The sequence below is a fragment of the Babesia bovis genome, assembly GCF_000165395.2.
Source record: "Babesia bovis T2Bo chromosome 4 map unlocalized Chr4_1, whole genome shotgun sequence".
Taxonomy (NCBI): Eukaryota; Apicomplexa; class Aconoidasida; order Piroplasmida; family Babesiidae; genus Babesia; species Babesia bovis.
The window spans coordinates 645,173-662,829 of NW_026261571.1; the positions used below are offsets into that span (position 1 = coordinate 645,173).

Genomic DNA, 17,657 nt, shown 5'->3' on the forward strand with positions numbered 1-17,657 from the left:
AATATCTCATATTAATGAAATTATTATTTACGGTACTATTTGACTACATAATATTTTAGTCAGTGATTTAATCATATGAGAGTCCGTCTTTTTTGGTTTGATACATTGAAACGTTAATCTTCAGATAAGCCGTTCCTTGGTATGATTGAATTTCTGATAGCAGCACTGAACAAAAAATTTACACTATCGAGTGATTTATAGCTAATGATTATGCCATAAGCATGTTGGCTATATCAATTTCAAATCTTTTGGGAACAATTTGATTATAAAGTGTATTAACTTAAGAAAGTGTATATAAATAATAATTCTACGCATATATATTGTATATATTTTTTATTTAAGTTTTGCGTTTTTGATGTGCTGTTTCGATCTAAGATGGTTCTCCAATTGATTATTGGACCCGAATACTTTGTTACATACTTCACATGGAAAGTATTCCTTTTCTACTTGCGGTTTATCCTCTTCATAGTGAGAAGCAAAAACTCTACAAACTTCTTGTTTGCGTAATAGTTCTCTTTGCATCTCAATTTCATGAATGTTATCCTTCATATTGTTTACGATTTCTTCTTTCATTACATGTTTCATTGCTTCAATTTTTTGTTGTACTTTTAGTTTATCCAGTTCCTTGAGCATCTTCAGTTCATTTTGCTCTTCTTTTATTCTTTGTACTCTTGGATCGACTTTCTTAACTATATTTACGAGGTTTCTTACGTTATCATTATATTCCTTTTTTAATTTACTATTTTCCTTTTTATATTGTCTTTCAACAAATCTGCGATTCATTCTTCCTTCTATTTCCCAGTTTTCTTCACAAATGAATGTTCTGACGGTGACAAAATCATGCCAAAACTTATAAAATTTGTTAACATCTTGTGATGTACTTTGCGATGTGCCGAATGGCGGATACTCCTACAAGATCATTAACAAGACACAATACGACACAGCGATGGATTATCACGTAAAAACAATATTACAATTTGGTTAGCACTGATATAACACAATAATTCCTTTCTTGTGGGAATATACCAATAAATTTATTAATGAAGTTAGTTTGCAGGTATTGTTTCATGAAACTTACGTATATGTCGTCATTTCCTTCATGTATCAGCTCTTCCTTTTCCAATTCAACTATTTGTGCGAAGCACTTGGAGTAAACTTGGTAGAAATTATTCGGTTTCGATTCATCAAATCCATTATAGCATGGTCTGAAATAATACCAAATATCAAATTCTGTCTTATCATGCGTCTTTTTCGATTTTAGAATTCGTTGTCGATTCTTGTTATACCATTCTCTATTCTACATTGATAATGACTCTATGCTAATCGATTCAATTACGTTACTATCATAACGAACTCCGTGTATCAACGTTGTTAGTAGAACGTCTTTAAACTAATGGAATCCGACACGGTAAATATTCTTATTATACATATCCGCTTTATTCAAGGGATTATATTGCATATACTAGCTAGATTTAGACATCTTTTATCCACTCTTTTGGGGATGTATAAAACTTACTTCTTTGTTTGAAAGGCATTCGTATGCTTGTTGTATTTTGTGGAATACTATATTACAATCATCCTTTTCCTCAGGCGGTCGCTTATCTGGATGGTAGGTTCGAGCCCTTTCAAGATACTTCTTTCTTATATCTTCATTGGTTGCGTCGAATTCGACGCCTAGGATTTTATAATAACAACATTCATCCAGGAGCGACTTGATGGTCTCAGCCATGGTATGATCCAAGGCCAGAGCGTGTTGAGCATATGTAAAATAATACACTGTACTATATTTTTTACATTAGATAAAAATTATTTATTTTCTCCGGTACATTCACCGGTTAGTTTTCTTGACAATGACCCAAAGGCCCGGCTAATACCAACAGCTTCGTCGAATTGCTACACATTAATGTCTACTGCCATTAAGTTCGCCAAAACTAACAATAGAATATGTTATACTATAACTATGAGAGCTTACCTTAAGTTTGGCTGCACCGCTCTGTAGGCTGTCTCGTGTCCAGTTGATTTTGTTTTGTAGTCCCATAACCCAGGTGGGAATCGCACCAACTCCAAGTTGTTTACAAAACGCATCAGCGAAATTGAGACAATTCCTGGAATTCGATAGGTAAAACAACGATTAGATCGTGGAACAACTAATACGGCACACGGCCATGAAATGACGCATAGACCCTTGTTTACATTACACAACAAGCATATGGTACAGATCACTTACTTTTTGAGAATATCGTATGAAGTTCCCAACCAGAGTGGCTTCATCATTTCGACTATTTCCATTACTTCTTTTGGTGTATACATTGTCTTTCCTAGATCTATGCTCCTGCGATATTTATGCGCTGCATGATATCTCGGCTGCGATTGGACAATGCCTGATACTCCCTGAGGTGTATATCCGAAGTTATATTCACAGCCGTATATTTCCACCCCTGCGTGATATGCTCCGGCTCCAAAAGTGCCTGCTACAACATTTACAACTCTGTTTACTGCCTCTAGATCGTATATATTGAGGTATACATGGCCATAGTCGGAGCTGCTGCTTGATCTGGGACTGTTGTGGCTTTGTGTCTTGAACAATCTATTTCCTCTTTTTTTGATCATGTTATGTACATCATCACTGTAACCTCTACGAATCGGCAACCTTCTTTCTGGTTTCTGTACATCTCGTTTTATTTCTCTTGATGCCAGCAGATAGGACGCAGAAGTTGTTTCGGATGACCCCGATATGGATATAGTTCCTGAGTTGTTTGACATGGTCGGCGTTTTAGTTAGGGTAACCACCTTAAGTCTCTCTACAAGATCGAATTCTGTTGGTGAAAACTCCCTACTTGACGACGAGAGAATGCTGTCATATCCTCGGTGTACAACTTTGTTGATGTGAATTGAGCGTGTTATTGATCTTTGTTGATCATGTTTTTTCGTTGCTTCTGGAGTTTTTGTCCTTTCTCCAACTATACTTCCACGGCTGTTTAATCTCATCATCATGCTGTTCCTACCGCTGTCCATTACACGTTCGATTATTTCTGTCGAGCTTGCAGAGTTGGCCGCAATGTTACAAACTGTTGCCTTCTTTGTACTCCCTTCTAAAATATGTCCAGTAATATCTATATAAATTAGACATACCATTCGTGGTCTGTTTTGACTTTGTCAGGGAGCCGTTGTTGTTGCCTGTCGTTTTTTGATTCGATTCCTGTTTAACACATTAATCGTATGATATGTTTTTCTTACCATGGTTCAATATATTTACACAACAATACATTAGACATAACTATTTGTATAGGTCCTTTTTTGTTTCCTATGCCTAAAACTTTATTGCTGACGCCCCCCTTTGACTGTATGACACACTGTATCATAGGAGCACTGTATGCTTTACTGTCTTCAATGAAACAAAAAATCGATGGCTTCTTGTCTAAAAGACAACAGGTGTACTTAGAGTGTGTTACGTTTATGCCTGTTATTTTTTGCCCTCCACATGCCACCAGCTACACGTGTATTCCATGTTACCATACGGTAGACACCACAATTTCTAATATTTTATAAGATTAAAATATAACTTGTTTAAGTTAGAACGTGTGATGTATTATGTTCCTCTTTCGTCGTATTTGACGCATATTTCTCTTCCGTCAAGGACATAGCCATCATAGGTACTTATGAGGGCGTTTGCGTCTTCTTCACATTGAACGTATACTTTTGCTACACCTCTTGATTTGCCATCTTCTCTAGTTAAGATGTCCACTCTGTTAACGGGATGAAAATGTTGCTACTAGATCCATCGAACTATTGAATAACAATTTTAGGATGCAACAAATCGGGAAACATGACTATTTCCATATTCTATTATCTAATTTTAGCCATCACATTCAATCACGGGATGATCCTGTATATTTCAAACGCAGTAATGTAAATTGCATAGAGTTACACAAATGAACATGAAATCGTCATATATCTTACCTGTTGATAGGTGCGCACGTTTTGAAAAGGTCTTTAAGATCTTGCCACGATGTTCTCCATTGCAAGTTTGTAACGACGATACATATGCCGCCCATATCACCAGCAGGTCCTCTAATTGATCTGAGGCATTATAGCACTTTACTATGATTGAGAAGTACCAAAACACGGATAAACACGACGTATGAAACAACACAGGATCATAGCGCAATAGGCCCATTGTGAACCAAGTCACCTACCTGTATGGTGGCCAATCTCTATTCATATTTTGCCTCCTGGTATTACGGAAATTGTATGCATTCTCTCTATCTTCTCTTACAAAAATAGGCCGATCTATTACACGGATATACAAGGCAATGGAACATCTTACCAAATAGCATAGTGTCATTGAGCTCGTCCATTGCTCTTTGTGCGGTTATTTCATCTACAAATTCGACGATTCCACAGCCCTGTTTGTTATCAGTATTAAGTATTAATGTTAGATACCTTTGATTTGCCATCGAAGTCTTCTATGATATCAGCCCTAATTACTTCTCCCACTTGTTTCATGTGATCCTTAAGATCTTGCCACTTTACTCTCCAAGAGAGGTTGCCTACGTAGACTCGACATTTACTATCCTGCGTCATATTCATTAAAACAGGGTTAATCATATGGGTGACTAGCTAACTAAAGAGATACGGGTCACAACACCAGGCCATAGTATAACGATGAAAATTACATATTCAAATAAATATTTGGTAGCATTTATGGAACCCTTTATAGGCCCCTGAGGATGTAGTTCACTAGCGTTCTTAATGTAGTCGTACGCATAACGCTTGGGATTGTGCACGTCTACACCCTCTTTATTATATCAGAAGACAATACATATTCCATCACATTTGCTTACCTGTGACATTTTCGCAGCCTACGGAGAAGTTGCTATGCAAAATTTGCAATGTCGCGATTACACATTCATCACAAATGTGTGATCCACCCACTGGGAAGTCTAGTGGGAGGATTATAAATGCTACCTCTCAATTTTAATATGCGTTGGTTTTTGTGTCAACACAATAGACTGATAGTTGATAAATCTAAGGATTATAAGGACTAGGCATCACAAAATCATGGGGTGCCTTGTTGAATCAGTTCAGCATCTGTCCAATTTTATTTACTTCTGTTTTAGATCATCCTAAGGAAGGACAGCACAATTCTTTTGTTTTTCATTATTTCGACTCATGTGAAGCGCGTATGCTTCCACATGAGGTGGCAAAGCGTCCGCCACGATGTCTACATTAATATTTACATGTTATAAAGATACATGAACCCTAAAATGCTTTTATCCCAGCAGAGATTATTAAAATATGACTTTGTTATTGCTTACCATATTGTCTCCTCTTGTCAACATTGAATGTCACTTATGTATACTTATCACTTTCTGGTGTTTGTATTCCATGTTGATTGAGTACTTTAGTGAAGTCATCTACTGTGAACCCATCTCCTGTGAGTTATGTATTGCTTATATTGTCTGATTACCTCCGAATTCATCGAATCCTATGATGCTATGGTTTGTCTTTCCGTCGATGATGATCATGAGCTATGTTATCTTATGTCTATGTTTGTTGTTTACCTACTGTTGGTATGCACCATATGTTGAACCTTTCGCATAGGAAGGGTGTCTTCTCTACGTTAACTCGTATGAACTTGGTGTTGAAGTAGTTTAGGCATATTTCGTGCATTTTCCCATCTAGGTATTGTGACCTAACGGTGGTAGGTCTGTAAAAGTGTGCCACCTGCGTTAGTTTATTATTCGTTTTCATACTATACTGGCGTGTATGGTTCGCCACGGTTAGAGAATATGTCAAACTTACCACGAATTTAGTGTTTCTACAGACGTCAAAGAATTGCGAATCTGAGTCCACATCGATAAGTTTGCAGTATCCATCGTTCATGTACTGCATCCTTTTAGCGTTTATTTCCTTTAGTTTGCGCATTCTGGCTTCGCGGAAGCGTTCCAGGGTTTCATCATTTCTTAAGTGCGATATTTTTGCCTCCATGTGTTTTATGTTATCTAATTCTTCGTCTACTTCACGCTCCTTCTCCAACAGTGCTGTGAGCACGTTATCCCTAACCTTTTTGGCAAGTTCTTCCACGTCGTTTGATCTTGCCATTTTAATCAGTATATATCTAAACAGGGCTAAAGTAGATGTTGTCTTATGGATGCCCTTTGAGCAAAATCACTTTGCGATTCTTGTTACATGGCTCCGTGACCACTTTTTAGCCAGTAGTTACTGGGTTATGATATCGAGTTGTGATATGTGTGGTCACATCCTAGTGCGCACTGCGGTCGTTGGTGTACGTCACTGTCATGATTGCAGGGAGTATTGACATTATGACCGCGCTCTATTAATTCCTGAATTTACAAGTGTCTATCAACGTCTATGATTGTTATTGTGTATAACAGATGTGTTATTTTGTGTTTGGTGTGTGGAAGGCTGGGTGTGTAATAATAGGTGAATATATTGGATAGTGCTCTGCACTTCTAGGTCATGTATATTACCACACGGCAGCTAAGGTTCCGTATTTAATGTAACATTGGATGGATTGCTCGCTGTCATTGGTTTTGGTTGCACTTTTCCGTTATTGTCTGTGACTAGTATTGAGTCAAACTAATTTTTCTATTTATAGATGTTTCACAATGGACAATTCCGATAGCGCTGTGTTTGGTCGTGATGATCGGTCGTCCACTACTGAGTCAATGGCGAGTTTGCTCTTGTCTGGTTGGGCCATGATGTCTGAAACTTGTACTGAGGTAATGTTAATGGTTTGTGTTATATAATTTCCAGTGCCATTCTGTACCACTCATGCGTAGCCGTGATGGCATTTTAAAGTGTTGTGGTTGCAACAGGGAGTTTGGCGGTCCTTCACGTAAATCACAATCTGGTAAATTTCTTTAGAGTTGGTTTTGTATGTTGTTGCAGTTGATATGAGCACGGTGCCCGCTGCATCTAACACTAGCTCGGGTATGCGCATTGATCATCACAAGTACCGTATTGTTGAAGAGTGTGGTTTGGAATCTGGCTTGTTGAGTGATATCCATGGTGCCGGTGGCGATCGCGCGTTGCCTAAAAATGTGAATCTACATCGTCCGGTATGTTCCTTTTCACTATGTTTCACGTTGTTTAGACAGTGGTTGCACCTGTTGAAGGTCGTCGTCTGCAGCAGCTGTGTCTGCTGCGTGTTGAGTTGACGAAAGCACTTGATCGGTTTGTTAATGGGACTATATTCCATATTCCTGTAGTTACATCGCTTTACTACACGAGTGCAATGAGAACGGCTCAATGGATTCCCAAGGGTAATTGTCATTTATCAGTGCATAAATGTATGCAGGGAATGCACATTATTTGATCGTATAGAGCGCATTTTGCGTTTATTTGAGATGGTTGACTCCCGACTATAAGGTGTTACTATTTAATCTTGTAGTATATCTTGGTACTTTCCTCCTGCTTTGAGTATTTTGTGGGCGCGTCTGATTTCTGTTATGAGTCTATTTCTCTGATGGAACGATATGTTCGCCACATCGATACCGATTTCAAATGGGTGTAACTTCTAATTTTAATCTCGATTATATGGTCACAACAATAAATTTCTTGTTTAATGTTATGTGTAATGTGTAGAATCACAGAATTTGTATGACGTTATTTTCATGATCATATCCAGTGAAGTAAACACCTTTAGTATACATATTATTTAGATATTAAGACATGACTATATTTTAATCTACTGGCGTTAGGTATGTAGGAAGGCTGTGTAACTGCTCCTATCATGTGTTAGTTGTGTAACCATATACGTGCCATTGAGAAATAATATTTGCAAATAATATAAAAAATGAGTGCGGCACGTGTCTGTTGCGGGTGTGGTTTGGATACTGAGAGTACCTTGGCTTGTCCTGTTTGCAAATCAAAGGGTGATATACAAATCTTTTGTTCACAAGGTTGTTTCGGTGCTAATTGGAAGTCCCACAGCGCCAAACATAAGGTATGTATATTCGGAATAATAACTTTATTGGTTGTATTGTCAATAGTGTATTCTTTGTGTTAACGTTGTGTATTATCCCAGGTATTCCTTCAGTTGTACATGAATCTGTGTCATTTGTATATATGCTTTTGTATTTATAACTTATACAGGAGGATACATCTGGTTCTGTTTCCTCTGGCGATTTGGATCTTAATGACCCTCATTTAAGGTGAGTTATATTTTTTAATGAACATCCTTCTAGGCGTTTTAAGAATTTTAAATTTACTGGGGAATTACGTCCTTGGCCTGTTACTCCTCAGAAGCGTGTTCCATCTCATATATCATGTCCTGACTATGCATTGGATGGCGAGCCTAAATCGGAGGTGAACTTAAAGAATGCTGGTCGCATTGTGGTGAATACCCCTGAACAAATAAAGGTTCGTTTGTTGCTAGAAGTTACTTCTCTTTGATCACACTGCTGTATTATATCTTTTACTTCCTGTAATCATGCTTTATACATGTAACACTTTTTCAGTTGATACGCAAGGCATCTATTTTAGGTCGCAAAGCATTGGATTTTGCTGCTAGTTTAATCGCTCCAGGTGTGACCACGGATGAAATAGATACTAAGGTTCACGATTTCATTATACAGCACAACGCTTATCCATCTCCTTTGAACTACTATGGTTTCCCCAAATCACTATGCACGTATGTTATTTTATATCCATTGTTTACCAAATAACCGTGGACTATGATCATTGTATGAAATCATGTGTTTATAGATCTGTTAACGAGGTTGTATGTCACGGGATACCAGACAAGAGGTAATGTTTCTATTGTATTATATATGTTACTGTTAAAATCGTAACTTGTATCTGTTGGCAACATTGTTTTCATTGGTATTCTAGGATGTATTCCACCTAATAATTTATTGTTCAGACCTCTTAAAGACGGCGATATAATCAATATCGACATATCTGTTTACTTGAATGGCGTTCATAGTGATTTGAATGCTACTTACTTTGTTGGTGAGGTTGATGAAGATTCTCGTCGTCTTGTAAAGGGCACATATATGGCTTTAATGGAGGCCATAAAGCAATGCAAGCCTGGGATGTACTATCGCGAGATTGGCAATATAATAAACAAGGTTGCTGATGAATACAGGTAGGTACTGCATTATTAATCCATGGCAATAGTTTGTTCTCGGTATTTACATTACAGATATATTATCATGTATCTAACGTACCCAATATGTTTTTAGGTTATCTGTGGTTCGTACTTACTGTGGTCATGGCGTGGGTCAAGATTTCCATTCGCTTCCTAATGTTCCACATTATCGCAACAGCAAGGCGATTGGCATTTTACGTCCTGGTCACATTTTTACTATCGAGCCAATGTTGAACCTCGGTATGTTTATGTTTTTGTTGCTTATATTGTTATAGGAACGTGGAGGGACTGCAAATGGCCAGATGATTGGACGGCTGTTACTGTGGATGGCAAGAGATCCGCTCAGTTTGAGCATACTTTATTAGTGACTGAAACAGGTTAGGTTTTGGTATATGTTATGTCAATGTTCAGGTGTTGAAATATTGACTAAACCTTTGGGTTCTTCACCACCTCTTCAATTTGATGTGTAGCGTTACCAAATTTCGCACCAATATCCCAAATTGGGATGTATTTACCGAGACTCATATCAATTGTTATGCCATTAAGGGTATAATCTGATTAATTCATTTTAAAATTACATGTGGTTGGTTAGAATAATTATGTTTGATGTAATGTGTAGGCGGTGTACTGTGCTTATGCACGATTGTTAATGCTCATTAATCTATTACACCAGTAGATTAATCATATTATATTTAATGTCATTTATGGCTATAATGTTGTCTTGAATATACCTTTGTTTGTTTGCCTTTATGTTGAATGTAATCAATTTGGATGGCGAACATTTCGATTTGTTGGCCTTCTGTTTATTATCTGTCTTGCATATAACTGTATAATGCAGTTTAGATGGCCGAGGAACTTTTAGTTAACGATGGCGTGCGAGCTGACTTCGCTTCCTGGATTCGCAGTGATTGGATTCTTGGTACTGATTCTACGAGATTCTCTTCTTTTATGAGATTCCCTATCGCAATATATCAGGTTATATCATGTTTAGACGTTCGTGTATCTCGTTACCGTCAACTTGGTAATGAGGAGGACTTGGGTGAGGATGAAAACGAGTCCTCTTCTTACTTGTCCAATACCATGACCACTCGTATGCTGCGTCTAGTGTTGAATGACGGCCAGAGGGAGATCATTGCTTATGAATACGAGCCCATTGCATGTTTAGATGTATTTCATGCTAATTTGTTAACGGGTAATCCAATTCGATGTTGTGGTAAGATTGGTATATTCAACGACCCTGTGGAACGTCGTGGTGCTTTATGGTTAACTCGTAGTAATGTAAAGTTGATATTTGAGGGTTATAAGTGCAAGAGTGGTAAAAACATTCAACCTGATGATGACCCTATTGAAGTTAGTTCCTTTGTCCATGAACATTTCAGTCCAAGTACTTTCCCTGCTTCTGACGCTGGGTATAGCTCAGTTGCGCCTGTGTCCCAGGACTTCAGTGGCAATATACAAACCAGCAGCATTGATGAAATAACTTTATCGCAGAGCCTTGATGACGTCATTTCAGGGATATTACAGCCAAGTGACCACAGGAGCGACTGTGGTTCAGATCGTGCCTTTACTGCTGCGGATGACTATTTCCCTAAGGGTTCTCCTAATTTACATTATTCCTATGATGCCTTTTTACTTCGTTCGAGGTTGAATGCGTCTGAATCATCGTATGTTGAATACTTTAGCAATTTTTTGAGATCCAATGGTTTTTTCGATTGCACATCAATTGTGCAACAACTCTCTCAGTTGAACAAATTACCTGCTTTGGTGGAGCCATCGCCTAAATGGTTAGAAGACGATTCTCACTTTGGTTTTCTTGATTTTTCTATACCTTTAGGTATTTTGGATATGCATTCTAGATCAGATGTCATTGCTGATGAGTTGCGCAATGCTGGTTTTTCTGATAGTTCTCGTGTATGGCTGGTTAATTTGAATGATTGTTGTTATTGTTTTTATTGTTTAGTTTCTTTGGAGACTTTAGACATTGTACAAACGTCACTGCTTGAAACTTCTAGGGCTATTAACTCTAAGGAGGGTTTCTTTGACGTTAAATGTTTCGGTAATGATGGAGTATATCTTTATTGGATATATCGTTACCGTGTTAAATTGGATCCTGCAGAGTTTGCAAAGAAGGCTGCATTGGTTGATGCAGAATACGCCAAGATACAGGCAATTCTTGACTTTTGAGTAAGCTTAAAACGAAGTATCTAACACTCTTCCATGTTCTGTCATTTCTGTATACTTATATACATAGTCATTACGTAATTGAATACCCAATTAACACGAAAATTTCATATACATTGAGCATGAAAATGTCGTTATAATTAGCTCTTCTCAAATCAACTATCACTCATGTATACTTATCACTTTCTGGTGTTTGTATTCCATGTTGATTGAGTACTTTAGTGAATTTATCTACTGTGAGTATTGTGTATATTGACTCCCGACTATAAGGTATTACTATTTAATCTTGTAGTATATCTTGATACTTTCCTCCTGCTTTGAGTATTTTGTGGGCGCGTCTGATTTCAGTTATGAGTCTATTTCTCTGATGGAACGATATGTTCGCCACATCGATACCGATTTCAAATGGGTTGTCAACATGCATAAACTTCTCATCCATATCGAACCCAGTTGTTCTGTGTGGGAATGTGAGTTGTGTATCCATGTACTGGAAGTCTACGCTACGTATACATATGGGTGTTTGTGTGTTTTTTGTGAATGTCCACCCGAAATAGTAGAAGAACTCTTGCAATAATTGAATCACGTTACTTTTATTTCTTTCACCTTTTGTTAACCATTGTAGTTCTTCGTTTATGCGATTTAGGTCGGTTGTGAATCTAACATCTATACCGCTTACATATCGCGGTATTTCGTTATCTGCAATAGCTAGATCTTGTATTGACACTAGTATTGGTGGGTTACATCGTTGTAAGAAATGTATTGCCATGATGGACAATGCGAATGATCCCAGTGTACCTTTCGATCTATCGTTTAAATCTCTTGCTCTTGCCCATAGTTTGATTGCCAGTATTAGGTTTCTCACTCTGTGATCACATGCCACATATGTTCCTATAAGTGCTGAATTTGATATTGCCAGGACATTGTTGACTGAGATATCTATTGACGTCTTGAGTGCTTGTATAATAGGATGCCCCGCTCGTTTATTTGGTCTTTCATTTTTCCAGTGCAAAAGTGGTATTTTGGCTGTAAATCTATTTTCAAACCCCCGTGCCGGTGCCAACGGTTCCAGTAGAAATGCAATTCTTCTAAGATTTCTGATGGTTGCGCTTCTTGATGTAACATTTGGTATTTGTACACATATATCAAGGTCACTTGCATCTGTCCACAGTCCGTTGATAGCGCTTCCAAATACGCATACTGAGCACTTTGGATTTAACCTTTCTTTTAATTGCGATTCCACTAGCTTGACTATTTGTTCACTAATTATTTTCAGCTGTTCATTATTCATTGTTGGCGTGGTCAGCCGTTCGAAATCTGACATTGAGTGATCATCATCTTGTTTAGATGCTATTGAATGGATATTATCTTGACCATTAGATGGTGGATCATCAGGGCAATCATCCTTTTTCCTTAATAATCCTTCTTTCTGTCTTCTCAATTGTATAAATGCTCTTTCCCAGCTTTTATTGCGATTATCATCTATTAAGTTCAATGGGTATATGTTATGATCTGTATAACAGTCGTCTGGTATCTTTTCATCTTGGTGTTTAATCGATCGGTTTGTTCTCGTTGTGGTTGTTAATCGTTTGGTATGCACATATACAAACCTTTGTAGCTTTTGTGTAAGTAGAGGTTTCACTATACCCAGTTTGGATGTGTTGAGGCTGCAGCATAGAAACTTTGTCCAGTTCGGTGTTACACATTTTCCGCATAGTTCAATAACCATTTCTTGCAAAATTCAGGTTAATATCCTTGATATTAGGTAAATATATTCATTTTCCAGTTCATTTTAGGGCACATATATGCAAGGTGTGGTCTTATTATTTAGGAAGGCTTCATTACGTATAGTTATCCTATGGCTTAACACATGTAGTTGGTGTTATTTTATTTGTTACTGGATTCCTTGGTTCGTACACACTCTTGCACATTATGTTAATGTGTCACTTTGTTGAGTATCTATTTTAATGAGTCATATTATTGGCATCGTTGTCTATTACTTCCCCATAGGTTGAATTCCTAGCTTCCCTTAGTGTTGTTCCTCTATTTAATTTATCACTATCCACTTTGACATTGATTAATTCAATTAAGTTATTAAATAATTTTGTTAGGTTGTCCATTATACACTATTTTTGTGTATAGCTATACTTTATTCACTAAGGATGCATCGTTCTACTTTAGCTCGTGGCGTCTTCCAGACGCAGCGTCGTTTTTTTGCTAAGGAGGTGAAGCATTCTGTGCAATGCCGTCAGGGTTTGTTGAGTGGTGTGAATCGTTTGGTTGACGCTGTGTCTGTTACTCTTGGTCCTAAGGGTCGCAATGTTGTAATATCTCAGCCCTATGGCGCTCCTAAGATCACTAAGGACGGTGTGACAGTTGCTAAATCGATTGAATTTTCTGATAAGCTTGAGAACATGGGTGCTCAGCTTGTTCGTCAGGTATCTTCTAATACTAATGACAAGGCTGGTGACGGTACTACTACTGCTGCTGTTTTAGCTCGTGCTATATTCCAGCGTGGCTGTCGTGCTGTTGATGCTGGTTTGAATCCCATGGACTTGTTACGTGGTATTAACATGGCTGTTGAGTGTGTTGTGAAGTACTTGGATTCCATAAAGAAGGAGGTGACTACCAGTGATGAGATTCTTAATGTTGCCACTATATCTGCCAACGGCGACCGTGTGATTGGTAAGTTGATTACTGATGCCATGGACAAGGTTGGTAAGGAGGGCACCATTACTGTTGTTGAGGGCAAGACTCTCCAGCATGAGTTGGAGGTTGTTGAGGGTATGAAGTGGGACAAGGGTTACATATCACCTCACTTTGTGACTAATGTAAAGGACATGAAGGTAGAGTTTGAGAATCCTTATATCTACTTGACTAATGAGAAGATATCTAATGTCAAGCAGATTCTCCCAGTTCTTGAGCATGTGCTTCAGCAGCAGGCTCCTTTACTGATTGTCTCTGAGGATGTCGACGGCGAGGCTTTGGCTGTTTTGATAGTTAACAAGCTGCGTTTGGGTTTGAAGGTGTGTGCTGTGAAGCCACCAGGGTTTGGTGAGCATCGTAAGGCTACTATGGAGGACATGGCTGCTATGACCGGTGCCACCTTATCTGGTGACACTAACTTTTCTGTTGACGGTGACCTTGTATCTACTTTAGGTCGTGCTAAGAGTGCCACTGTAACTCGTGACCACACTATTCTTGTTGAGGGCATGGGTGACAAGAAGTCTGTTGAGGAGCGTTGTGAGGGCATTCGTGCTATGCTCAAGGGGTGCGACTCTAGTTACGAATCTGACAAATTGAAGGAGCGTTTAGCTCGTATGACTGGCGGTGTTGCTATAATTCGTGTTGGTGGTGCCAGTGAGGTTGAGGTTGGTGAGACTCGTGACCGTGTTGACGATGCTCTTTGTGCTACTAAGGCTGCTGTTGAGGGTGGTATAGTTCCCGGTGGTGGTAGTGCTCTTCTGCATGGTTCTAAGCGTTTGGCTGAGATCGAGACTAAGAACTATGACCAAAAGGTTGGTGTTGATATAATTCGTGAGGCTGTTCAAGCTCCCGTTAAGCAGATAGCTCAGAACGCTGGTTTTGAGGGCTCTGTGATTGCTGAGCGTCTTCTTGGTATCGACAATGTTTGCCATGGTTTCAACGCTCAGGTTGGTGAGTACTGTGACCTTGTTGCTGCTGGCATTATTGACCCTACTAAGGTTGTTAAGACTGCTCTTACTGATGCTGCTTCTGTAGCCTCTTTGATGACTACTTCTGAGGTAGCTATTTATGACTGCAAGAAGGACAAGGAGGTGGCGGACGACGCCATGCAGCAACCTATGTACTGAGCATTCTTTTTAAATAAACGCAGCATATGTATACCCTTCGGCTCGTTAAAATTTCACACCACTTGGAAACACTGGGTATTAAAATATAGTATTCATTCTTTGTATGCTAAATTGACGTTATACTGCTGCTATAATGCGATGTTAAATACAATCGTTATGTCCCAGGGCAATGGAATACGTATGTCAAATCGCATAGGCCTGTTTGGTGTTTTTTTCTCCACTGGGTGCATTGAAACAGGCAATTAACCATTGAATCTGTTCGTTACTAGTGCTATGTTACGCAATTGTCCAAGAATACAGCGTCTATATCCTGGAGCACAGTGGTTCCTTGTATTCGTTAGTGGGTCTTTTATTATTACGCGTGATTCTCTGCCCACTTACGAATCGGTGTATCTGGTATCTTAAATATATTTATACTTTCTATGTACCTGGTTAGTGTTATCTTTTATTTATTGTGATGCTAGTGGGATGTGTTTTGTATGATGTGTATAGCGTCGCAACACTTTGGTGCGCGTGCATTATCCATTTTGATTTCTTTGTGAACCAGGATGTGATATTTTGACTTTATGGGATTAACCTCGATGTGTTGGTTTGTCTCTTATTCTCACGATGCGTGATGAGTTGCTCTTGGCATTATCCCATTTGGTGCCCCGCAGGCTTGCGACGGTCTATTTTATTTTTTCCGGATCTACTTTATTGCTTTCTATAGGCCTGCTGAACGGTCCTGAGACTCGTAAGTTTTAGGTATTTATATGTAATATCCGTTGTATGGAAGGTGATATATATCTTTTGTGTACCATGTAGAATATGCCTTTCAATTTTTTTGGCGTACTATACCCTAGTTAATTTGCAATATGCATACTTTTTTATTACACTTCCGTGCTAACTTTATGAGATCATTCCACTTCAGTTTTTCGCAAATTTACTTCATGTCAAGGCACTGCGGAATACAATTTGAGTATTTTTATAGCATTGGTTGTGTTACAATGTTTATTATTACTTCCAAAGTTTGACAGTGGCTATCCTGAGAACCCATGTATCACTGACGAGACTGCTGGTTCTTCTACTTACAGTGGTAGTAGCCGTTCTGATGGCTTGAATGAGCGCTCTAAGATCGGGTCCTCTTTGGGCATTGATGCAGGTGACTGTTTCCGCCATGAGGGTTTTATGACTATTATGTGTGAGAATCCAGCACCTCGTGCTTCTACTCATGGAATCTCTTCGTATGACGCCACCATATCGCAAAGTCAGGTAAATTGGAGTCCTCGCAAAGTGCATAGTGGCGGTTTTGTTACTTCGTTGAACCCTACTATTCCCAGTCGTTTGAATAGTGTCGCTACTATTGGCAATGAACTCAAGGATAACTCTCCTGATAATTCTGATCCCAAAGACGGTTCATCTGTGGAGCCCAAGGCCTCACGTTGTCAGTGGTTAAGTTTCCACTCCATTTGTTTGAATTCTCTTTGGATGTTACTGTACCATTTAGTATTTTTCATGGGTACTCATGCTACTTTGCTTGCATCTCGTATTCATGGATCTATCGCTTTGAATGCATATTCACTGGAGACTTGTGCTCATTTACGTGACAAATTCCCGTTAGGCATGTGGTCTCCTAGGTTAGGCCATCAGTTGATTAGTGAGAGTACTTTCTTTTTGACTTATATGTCCTGCACTACTTTTGAGTTAGTGCTTCGCAAATCATCTGATGCATCATATTTGCGTAACATATTTTCGCTTCATTATTTCAAGGAACGTGTTTGGGTTGGTATAACTCGTTTAATTTTACAGGCTGTGATATTCCTGTATGCGTTATCCTTGATTATAATAAGCATCATTACTGGTTACGGTTCTCCAATGCAGATTGTTTGTGGATTTTCCATGGGCATGTTGATGTTATGGATCAATGCTGTTTTAACTCAGTTACTTGAGTTGAGTGACATGTCCAAGTCTACTATGAATTTGAATTGGTTTTGGTCCTTGTTAAGTTTATTGAACTTTTGGATCTGCAGTTTGCTGTTTTACATATCTGTTTACGGTGTTCCGTTTTCTGCTCCTTATATGTACCTTCAGATTTTCGTCTGGGTACCACTTTTGATACTGACTTGTAGGGAAGGGAAGCAGATATTTATGTGGCAAGACTTTTCCTCAGCGCTTTGCGCCTTCAACTGAGGGTGTTGTACACTATCGTAGTTGTTGTCTTTATGCCATTTCTGTGTATAACGACGTTAATAGCATTTCCTATGCTACTGTTTGGTTTTAAAGACATTTGTATTCCGGTTCATCGTTGGAAGATATCGCTATCGGTTGTTGCCATGTTCATGTATAAACATGGACCATTCCCATTTATTGCGACAGCGACACTAATTTTAAATAGTTGCTTCGCATGGATGGACCTATTATCTCTATAATGTAATATATCTAGAACCGTTGTTGTGTCTCTATAAGATATACTGATAGTGCCACCAGTCGTTACACATGTGTCCACATTTATCTTAAAACACAGTAATGATGACTAATTATGTCCTGTA

At 38.6% G+C, this 17,657-nt stretch overlaps 10 protein-coding genes across 11 annotated transcripts; 5 read left to right on the top strand and 5 right to left on the bottom strand.

Annotated features, from left to right (window-relative positions):
• Positions 1–304: 304 nt before the first annotated feature.
• On the bottom strand, positions 305–1,785 carry BBOV_IV006710 (DnaJ domain family protein). The gene is made up of 3 exons (XM_051767813.1): positions 1,517–1,785; positions 1,079–1,297; positions 305–909 (listed from the first exon to the last, which is right to left on the bottom strand). The coding sequence occupies exons 1-3, from the start codon at positions 1,727–1,729 to the stop codon at positions 334–336; spliced, it is 1,008 nt and encodes a 335-aa protein (XP_051623283.1). The 5' UTR covers positions 1,730–1,785; the 3' UTR covers positions 305–333.
• A 15-nt stretch (positions 1,786–1,800) lies between these two features.
• BBOV_IV006720 (PPPDE putative peptidase domain family protein) lies at positions 1,801–3,426 on the bottom strand. 2 transcript variants are annotated; one of them, XM_001610546.2, is made up of 5 exons: positions 3,238–3,426; positions 3,133–3,199; positions 2,228–3,092; positions 1,973–2,105; positions 1,801–1,893 (listed from the first exon to the last, which is right to left on the bottom strand). In XM_001610546.2, exons 1-5 carry the CDS (start codon positions 3,238–3,240, stop codon positions 1,807–1,809), a joined length of 1,155 nt encoding a protein of 384 aa, XP_001610596.1. In that variant the 5' UTR covers positions 3,241–3,426; the 3' UTR covers positions 1,801–1,806. The 2 variants fall into 2 exon arrangements, with proteins under 2 accessions (XP_001610596.1, XP_051623284.1); XM_051767577.1 differs by having other exon boundaries at positions 1,838–1,931.
• Positions 3,427–3,569: 143 nt separating this feature from the next.
• Positions 3,570–5,004, bottom strand: BBOV_IV006730 (RNA recognition motif domain containing protein). Its single transcript, XM_001610547.2, has 6 exons — positions 4,845–5,004; positions 4,444–4,575; positions 4,328–4,406; positions 4,197–4,290; positions 3,961–4,080; positions 3,570–3,746 (listed from the first exon to the last, which is right to left on the bottom strand). The coding sequence occupies exons 1-6, from the start codon at positions 4,851–4,853 to the stop codon at positions 3,590–3,592; spliced, it is 591 nt and encodes a 196-aa protein (XP_001610597.1). The 5' UTR covers positions 4,854–5,004; the 3' UTR covers positions 3,570–3,589.
• A 47-nt stretch (positions 5,005–5,051) lies between these two features.
• BBOV_IV006740 (thioredoxin family protein) lies at positions 5,052–6,244 on the bottom strand. Its single transcript, XM_001610548.2, has 5 exons — positions 5,806–6,244; positions 5,569–5,727; positions 5,471–5,531; positions 5,319–5,435; positions 5,052–5,224 (listed from the first exon to the last, which is right to left on the bottom strand). Exons 1-4 carry the CDS (start codon positions 6,103–6,105, stop codon positions 5,353–5,355), a joined length of 603 nt encoding a protein of 200 aa, XP_001610598.1. The 5' UTR covers positions 6,106–6,244; the 3' UTR covers positions 5,052–5,224; positions 5,319–5,352.
• A 270-nt stretch (positions 6,245–6,514) lies between these two features.
• On the top strand, positions 6,515–7,398 carry BBOV_IV006750 (uncharacterized protein). Its single transcript, XM_001610549.2, has 6 exons — positions 6,515–6,746; positions 6,781–6,877; positions 6,916–7,085; positions 7,121–7,200; positions 7,236–7,289; positions 7,325–7,398. Exons 1-6 carry the CDS (start codon positions 6,633–6,635, stop codon positions 7,392–7,394), a joined length of 585 nt encoding a protein of 194 aa, XP_001610599.1. The 5' UTR covers positions 6,515–6,632; the 3' UTR covers positions 7,395–7,398.
• A 383-nt stretch (positions 7,399–7,781) lies between these two features.
• BBOV_IV006760 (putative methionine aminopeptidase) lies at positions 7,782–9,635 on the top strand. The gene is made up of 9 exons (XM_001610550.2): positions 7,782–7,972; positions 8,122–8,180; positions 8,214–8,388; positions 8,487–8,659; positions 8,734–8,775; positions 8,891–9,115; positions 9,213–9,358; positions 9,394–9,495; positions 9,530–9,635. Exons 1-9 carry the CDS (start codon positions 7,823–7,825, stop codon positions 9,586–9,588), a joined length of 1,131 nt encoding a protein of 376 aa, XP_001610600.1. The 5' UTR covers positions 7,782–7,822; the 3' UTR covers positions 9,589–9,635.
• Positions 9,636–9,890: 255 nt separating this feature from the next.
• BBOV_IV006770 (uncharacterized protein) lies at positions 9,891–11,364 on the top strand. Its single transcript, XM_001610551.2, has one exon. The coding sequence runs from the start codon at positions 9,962–9,964 to the stop codon at positions 11,300–11,302; it is 1,341 nt and encodes a 446-aa protein (XP_001610601.1). The 5' UTR covers positions 9,891–9,961; the 3' UTR covers positions 11,303–11,364.
• Positions 11,365–11,491: 127 nt separating this feature from the next.
• BBOV_IV006780 (Nucleotidyltransferase domain family protein) lies at positions 11,492–13,263 on the bottom strand. Its single transcript, XM_001610552.2, has one exon. It carries the CDS (start codon positions 13,023–13,025, stop codon positions 11,580–11,582), a length of 1,446 nt encoding a protein of 481 aa, XP_001610602.1. The 5' UTR covers positions 13,026–13,263; the 3' UTR covers positions 11,492–11,579.
• A 177-nt stretch (positions 13,264–13,440) lies between these two features.
• BBOV_IV006790 (chaperonin GroL family protein) lies at positions 13,441–15,164 on the top strand. The gene has a single exon (XM_001610553.2). It carries the CDS (start codon positions 13,459–13,461, stop codon positions 15,127–15,129), a length of 1,671 nt encoding a protein of 556 aa, XP_001610603.1. The 5' UTR covers positions 13,441–13,458; the 3' UTR covers positions 15,130–15,164.
• A 367-nt stretch (positions 15,165–15,531) lies between these two features.
• On the top strand, positions 15,532–17,515 carry BBOV_IV006800 (putative integral membrane protein). The gene is made up of 2 exons (XM_051767165.1): positions 15,532–15,862; positions 16,040–17,515. The coding sequence occupies exons 1-2, from the start codon at positions 15,739–15,741 to the stop codon at positions 17,296–17,298; spliced, it is 1,383 nt and encodes a 460-aa protein (XP_051623285.1). The 5' UTR covers positions 15,532–15,738; the 3' UTR covers positions 17,299–17,515.
• Positions 17,516–17,657: the final 142 nt, after the last annotated feature.